Raw genomic sequence first — 6,653 nt, forward strand, 5'->3', positions numbered from 1 at the left:
TGTTATCTTTTTACAAAAAACAGCTGAACATGAGAGGTTTTTGGACCAATTTTGTGTTCTCCATTCTTTAAGCACCGGTTTGAGCACCGGCACCGTTTCAAAAGTACCGATTTGGCACCGGTATCGGATAAAACCTAAACAATACCCATCCCTAATAAGCACACACACTCGCACACAGACAGACCTGCTCCAGTGTGTTGATCTCCAGGCCAGGCAAGGTGAACTTGAAATATGGCCGCAGGTTCTTGTAGACGTAGATGCAGGGTCCGGAGGCCACAGCGACAGCGGGGATGCGGGGCTCGTGCAGGTCCATGAAGAAGGCGACGAGGCCAGCGGGCAGGTCAAGCAGGGTGCTCTCGCTCATCAGCGCCGTGCCGCGGTACACCTTCAGCTTCATCCCCGACGACCCGGAGCCCAGATCCCCGACCACCAGCCGGTTCTCCCCGTCCCCGCTCAGGTCTGCCAGGTCCACGCAGGACGAGAAGGTGTAGATGCCAGCCACCGGGTCGTAGTGAGCGTCCAGCCACTTCCCTCCATCACCACTCGACTCAGCGGAGGACATCACAGCAGAAGGGGCAGGCGAAGCTTTATTCACACAGGGTCGTCACAGGAAGAGTCCTGAGCACAGACCGTAAAAACATGGAAACAGCTTTCTGGTCAGAAACCGCTGTATTCTATCTGAAAGCTACCAGGTGACGACAGTTGTAGCTGAGTGGCTCGTTTTGGTCACGCTGAATAAAAATGAAATGTGTTAGCACGGCCTCCTTCACTACATCCATGAACCTCCTCTGAGGTCTTCTTCGTCTCCTCCTGCCTGCAGCTCCATCTTCATCCACCTTTGGCCCATATAGCCACTCTCTATCAATACCTGAACCTCTGCTCCTTCCACCTGTCTCCCTTTCATTCAAACACCTTTCATACCTCCACCCTCCAGGCTCTTCTCCACTCGCTCCTTTCTCTCCCCACAGATCTGCTTTTTACTTCACTCCTGGTTTAATAACAGTTTGTGATGTGAGAGGGCGCTGTTACCTACACACACGTGCTGCTCTCTCGAGACGCAACGATATTTAATCGTTGTATGTTAGTCTCTATCAGTATCCTCTGCCTCCTGTCATGTGTATTATTAATTGACCCCTCTCAGCTCGCATACCGTGTTTGATGGATCTGATTTCCAGAACTCTCTCACCTGTTAGAGGTGAATCGCCACACTATGGACCCAAAGAGTTAATCAATAGCGGCACTAAAAATAATTCCCCTCCTCCCGGGTTGTCTCACCGTTGCCAAGGCAACCGTGTCGCTTCGTCTTCGTCCTCCGCCCGTTTGCTTCTTTTCGCGGCGTTTCTTCGGTGGAGCCGCTGCAGCTTCGCCTCACGGAGTCACTTTGGTCCCGATAAAGAGGAGTAAGTCCAACTGGATCCGCTGCAGTCAGCATCTAATCCCCAAATCCCCTTCAATCCTCCTGCCCGTTACCGACGCCACACGATGACGTCAATTTCATGCGGCGGTGTTTGTTTGTTTTTTTTTACCGAACAAGAATTCATACATAGAAGAAAATTCAGTCGAATAGAAGAGAAAATTAAAAAAAGTTTATGTTACATTTTTCTTAAAGGGCTGACAGCTATTCTTCATTACAAATATGACGGTTGATTTCTTTAACCACACTTGTTCATTTGTCACTGGCTTCGATAACTTATTTCTATATTTCTGAAATATAGAAAACTCCAAACTCGACAATCACTAAACAAAACCAGCAACAACAAAAAGCAGCGTCGTGTGACTTTATTTGTTAAAAAGAAACACTATATTGATCTCGCGAGATTCTACATGAAGGCAACAACGATTCTGTGACGTTGCTTCGTATACGTTCTGTGATTGGTCGTACTGTTCTAGTTTAAAAAGTAAACCGCGGAGAGGACAGCGCAGCAAGGCCGATAGGCAGTGATTGTTTCTCATGTTTGCGGTAGTAAATAGAGTGTGTGTGAAATAAAATATACGACACGTGAGTTCGAGTTTCATACAATATCGCTTTAATTCGTAATCCTGTCATTTAAAACGAAATTCCGCTTTGCTGAAGTCGTAAAAACGCGTAGATGAGATGGCTAATGCTAACAACAAAGCTAGCGGAGTGTAAAAACGGTCTTTGTTTACCTTCTGTTTGCTGTTGTTTCTTTGTGTTTGTTTGCTGTGATTGGTCAAAAATGTGATTTACTCTGAGCTGTGTTTGTGTGACTGTGGTGGCCAGTTTTAGTCAGGCTGTTTACACTCCAGTAGCTTGTATTGGGGCAGTGCTGGAGTCAGGCCGAACTCCATTATCATTTCTGGGAAATTAAAACTCTCGTTTGAATCTCAGTCGCACAGAAGCCGGCTGATCATGGGAGACATGTTTAAAGGCAGCACCTCATTTAGCTGGTAAAATCGGCGCAGATTAAAGCTCTATTAGGCGCTTAGCGGGCGTCTAGGCTGCCTGTGAGCTGTAGGTGAAACTCCCCGCGGGAAGACTGATAAAACGGTGGTTGATCGGACTGATGTGTTTGCAGAGAGAATGGATTCCAGTTTAGCTGGAAGGCCGGAGAGAGTGGGACCAGTGGAAGTGGGGGACATAAAGAAGGACCTGCTGGCTGAGTTTTCTGCCATGCCAACACAGGTAGGTCCACCACGGTCTGCCCTGACCTCGGACACAGTGTTGCCAACTCGTCAGTAAGGAAAATCGCTATTGGCTGTCCTAAAAGTCGCTAGAAGTCGCTAAATGACGTCATCGCCTAATCTGCATAATTGGTCATGCTAATGTAATTGTAACCTATGTTGTTGGAGAGAGAAATAACATCGTGGAAGATAGGGCTGCTCGATTATGGCAAAAATGATAATCACGATTATTTTCACTGAAATTGAGATTTCGATTATTTGACGATATTTATTTAACCCTTTAAGACCTACCATAGAACCAAGTCCACCAGAGCTTATATTATTATTTTTATTTATTTATTTATTTTTTTACATGTTGTAGTGCCATTTTTGGGAGCATTTCAAGTTGCTATACATCAATACAACTGTTATAGCCCATATTTTAATAATATGTATGCATTAAGTCCATAGTAATTACATTAATTACAAAAAAGTGCAATAAACTACAAAAAAATTGAAAATCGTTTTTGTTTTTACATATATTTCTACTTGAGGAAATTTAAGAGGTTTATCCCTCAAAACTTTAAATACAAAAAATAGTTTCCCACCACAGGAAATTTATTTTGAGTGTCTTCATAGTTTTACTTTGGAGATACACCAATTTTTATATACTGCAGGAAAAACAAAAAACAATCCTATGATGCAAATTTGCAAAGAAAACAGCACGTGCATCAAAATAGACTATTTCCAGCAGTGCAATTTGAGTTCTAAGCATCCCAGCAACTATTCAGAAAAGTATAGAGTCAAACATGACTTATAAAAACACCAGTATAGGCTTTTAAGGCCTACAAGTAAAAAACAAACAAACTACATTTTCCGTGAAAATGAAAATGATTGGCTCGGCAAAGCGTGTTTCTGGAATATTATGTTTTTGTTTCTGCAAGCGCTTTTTATACAATTTTTGCAAAGCTTTATGTGGAAGTAAGCTGATGGCATCAGATGTAAGTACAACTCCTCCGGTTTCATATGCAAAACAAATTATTGCGCTAGCTTACGCGGTTCTGGTTCTACAGGGATTTAAAGGGTTAACAATAACAACGTATTGAATAATGACTTTTAAAAAAAAATAGTGTGCAAATACTGATAACAGTGCAAATGTTTGCAATATAGAAAAAAATAAATGAAAAATGTAAACATCTGTGTTTAGTGAACTTTGCAGTGTTGCTCTGTGGCGCAGCTACACTGTAGCAAAGTTTACACACTGTGTCTACTTGATCCACGTCAAGTAGAACCCATAATGTTTCCACACCACTCAAGTTTTTTTTACCTCTCTTTTCAACCAATGGCAGTCACTCTCCTCCCCAAATAACTTCTGCTTAGCTTTCCGAGCTTCCCTTGGGTCCTCGTAATTGTTGTGACACGTGTTGGAAATGCAGAGAGGTGCGCTTGATTTGCCACACGGAGCAGCGCGAGAGTAAAGCACGAGGGAGGGGCTAATAATCGGCTCAGTCACTTTTAATGATCGTTGAAAGCCCAGATCGTAATCGTGATTAAAATTCGATTAATTGAGCAGCCCTAGTGGAAGAGACATAAAGTGAGTAAAAAAAACGTCCTAAATGCATTTAGAGTTTATTTAGAACTACAAATTAAATTTCTTTTAGCAATTATGTTTTTTTTAATGTCACAATTCCAACCCTGCTCCTTTACCCGGGCTTGGACCGGCAGAAGTGACCCGAAATAGGCGCTCTGGTGGAGTTACTGTGTGTGTGTTTATAAGTAGTTTTAAACCTTGTGATCCAGTAAAAGAAGAACACTGCGTTACAGCACCCGCTGCTTGTTGAGAGTAAAAGCGACACGCGCTTTCACGTCTTTTTTTAGCGACTTTTTTTTTTTTAGAAATAAAGTCACTAAGGGGTCTGAAAACTCGCTAAATATAGCGACAAAGTCGCTAAGTTGGCAACACTGCTCGGACAGGCTGTAGTACATCACGGACCCATCCATGGGACTTGCAGAGCAACGTCACACTGCTGTTGTTCCTGCACATGTTTGAATCAGAGTTTCTTCCTTTGAACCACATACACAGAGAGATCCACAAACACCACAAACTGTCTTCCACACAATGAAGATCTCTGTGGTCCTTTTATGTTTGATGCCCACTGATGTGTGTAGGGATTATTCAAAGCATCAGTACAGTCACCATTAACAGTGATGGTTTTCTTCCAGTTTGCTGTGAAATCAGAACCATTTTTTTTTGTTTATTGTTTATTGGTTTCCAGGAAATTTCCCATTAAAAGCATCCAGTGTATTCATCCTCCATGCACACACATGCACATCTGTACCTGCTGTTTCCTGTAACATGCCGTCGCTGTGTGATGGTTACCTGTTCTAGAGTTGGATGCAGGTCATGTAACTGATGCTGCTCTCTCTGCAGGACGACGCTCAGGAGCAGTCGGAGAACCTGCAGGTTTACCTGAGGGTTCGACCCTTTACTGCAGCCGAGAGCGGCAGCAGAGAGGCACAGGTGACACACACACACACACACACACGCACACCGCAGTGTTTTACAGGGATTCACTATTCCAGCTTTCTCCTACTCTGGGTGTCTACAGCAGAGATCAATGGTACCAGTTCTGTATTCCTCACCGAGGAGCATGCTGGATGTCATTCAGTTAAAAACAGAGGACTGATGTGAGACACAGGTGAAGCTGGCAGGAACCAAACTTCCATTCAGTCCACGCTCAGCAAAGCTTCACTAAACACAAATTTTAAGGAGGATAAGACAGGAACTTCTTCCTCACATAACGTTTACACGCAGAGGGAAACTTTCTTATTCCTGATTCCATCATCTGTTATGGATCAGATCTGTCACACGCACACCGCCACGTCTTTGTGACCTGCTCACAGACCTGGACTGTTCACAGTCTGTAGGCCTGAATGAGCAGCGCAGGTGTGTTTTCCTCTGTAGGACTGTGTGACCATCGAGGGGCCGGACACTGTGGTCCTCAAGCCTCCCAGGAGCTGCCAGTCAAACCGACAGAGCGACAAGTCCCTCCCACAAACGGCCCAGAGGTTCACCTTCACGCAGGTACGTGTCACCCGACCGGAGCTGTGCACACCCGTCCCACTTGCTTCACGCTGTTGTTGCCGTGGTGCCTTCAGGTGTGTCGTTTCTGTCGTGGTTGTATTTCAGGTGTTCGGTCCGGAGGCGAGTCAGAGGAAGGTGTTCGAGGGCTCCGTTCGGGGTTTGGTCCGAGACGTTCTGCAGGGAGGAAACTGTCTGGTTTTCACGTACGGAGTCACCAACGCCGGGAAGACCTTCACCTTCCTCGGTCAGAGCGCCGCCCCCTCCTGTCTGCCATCACCCGCCTCTCTGCCCGACTCTGACTAACTGTCCGTCTGTCACTCAGGTCCGGACCACGACTCGGGTCTGCTGCCCAGGTCCCTGTCGGTCATCTTCAACAGCATCGAAGGCCGCCTGTACGGCCGCTGCGACCTGAAGCCTCAGCGCTGCCGAGACTTCAGCAGACTGACTCCAGACCAGCAGGCGACCGAGAGCAGCAGCAAGAGGAACCTGCTGAGGATGCTAAAGGAGGTGAGGCAGGCGACGGGGAGCGTCGCAGCATGGTGTGAGCGCGTGCGGTGAGCTGAGCTGTCTCTGCTTCCTCTCCACAGAGCGACAGAAGCGCGACAACTGGAAGGTCGGCGTTCCTCGAAGGTCAGTGACTCTGATTTAATCAGGATGGGACTAAAAGCTGGAGAAACGCCGAGCTTATGATCTTTGAAGGTGGTGTTAGGCGTGATCACTGATCTGTGAAGATAAACTGCAGGAGTTGAGTGTGTGGGTTATTAATGTCACCTCACACTGATTTGCTCTGATGAAACAAACAGCGTCTCAGTCCAGCAACAGATGGACTCATTTGCAGATCCTGGCTGAGATGTTTGACGCTTTCCTCAAACAGTTTTTCTATGAATAGAATTGACGTCTGATTAACTGTAAGCTTTAAAACAAGGTGTGTGTGTGTGTGTGTGTG

General features: G+C 45.6%; 2 protein-coding genes across 5 annotated transcripts in view; one reads left to right on the top strand and one right to left on the bottom strand.

Moving 5' to 3' along the window:
* The window catches only part of bbs1 (Bardet-Biedl syndrome 1), a 9,822-nt gene extending 8,484 nt beyond the window's left edge, over positions 1-1,338 (bottom strand). For 2 of the 4 annotated variants that reach the window (XM_005743428.1, XM_005743425.1), the window contains exons 1-2: positions 1,276-1,338; positions 185-618 (exon numbers count right to left, since the gene is read on the bottom strand). In XM_005743428.1, the coding sequence (XP_005743485.1) occupies positions 185-562 (378 nt within the window). In that variant the 5' untranslated portion in view covers positions 563-618; positions 1,276-1,338. The other 2 variants (XM_005743426.1, XM_005743427.2) reach the window with 2 other exon arrangements.
* A 552-nt stretch (positions 1,339-1,890) lies between these two features.
* Positions 1,891-6,653, top strand: part of LOC102209961 (kinesin-like protein KIF20B) — a 17,616-nt gene continuing 12,853 nt past the window's right edge. The window contains exons 1-7 of the mRNA XM_005743450.1: positions 1,891-1,999; positions 2,538-2,644; positions 5,054-5,143; positions 5,588-5,707; positions 5,813-5,951; positions 6,030-6,214; positions 6,295-6,337. Of these exons, the coding sequence (XP_005743507.1) occupies positions 2,543-2,644; positions 5,054-5,143; positions 5,588-5,707; positions 5,813-5,951; positions 6,030-6,214; positions 6,295-6,337 (679 nt within the window). The 5' untranslated portion in view covers positions 1,891-1,999; positions 2,538-2,542. The remainder of the gene's footprint in view (positions 2,000-2,537; positions 2,645-5,053; positions 5,144-5,587; positions 5,708-5,812; positions 5,952-6,029; positions 6,215-6,294; positions 6,338-6,653) is intronic.

Source organism: Pundamilia nyererei, unplaced genomic scaffold, assembly GCF_000239375.1.
Source record: "Pundamilia nyererei isolate P.nyererei 1_Seehausen unplaced genomic scaffold, PunNye1.0 scaffold00131, whole genome shotgun sequence".
In the NCBI taxonomy this organism is placed as follows: domain Eukaryota; kingdom Metazoa; phylum Chordata; class Actinopteri; order Cichliformes; family Cichlidae; genus Pundamilia; species Pundamilia nyererei.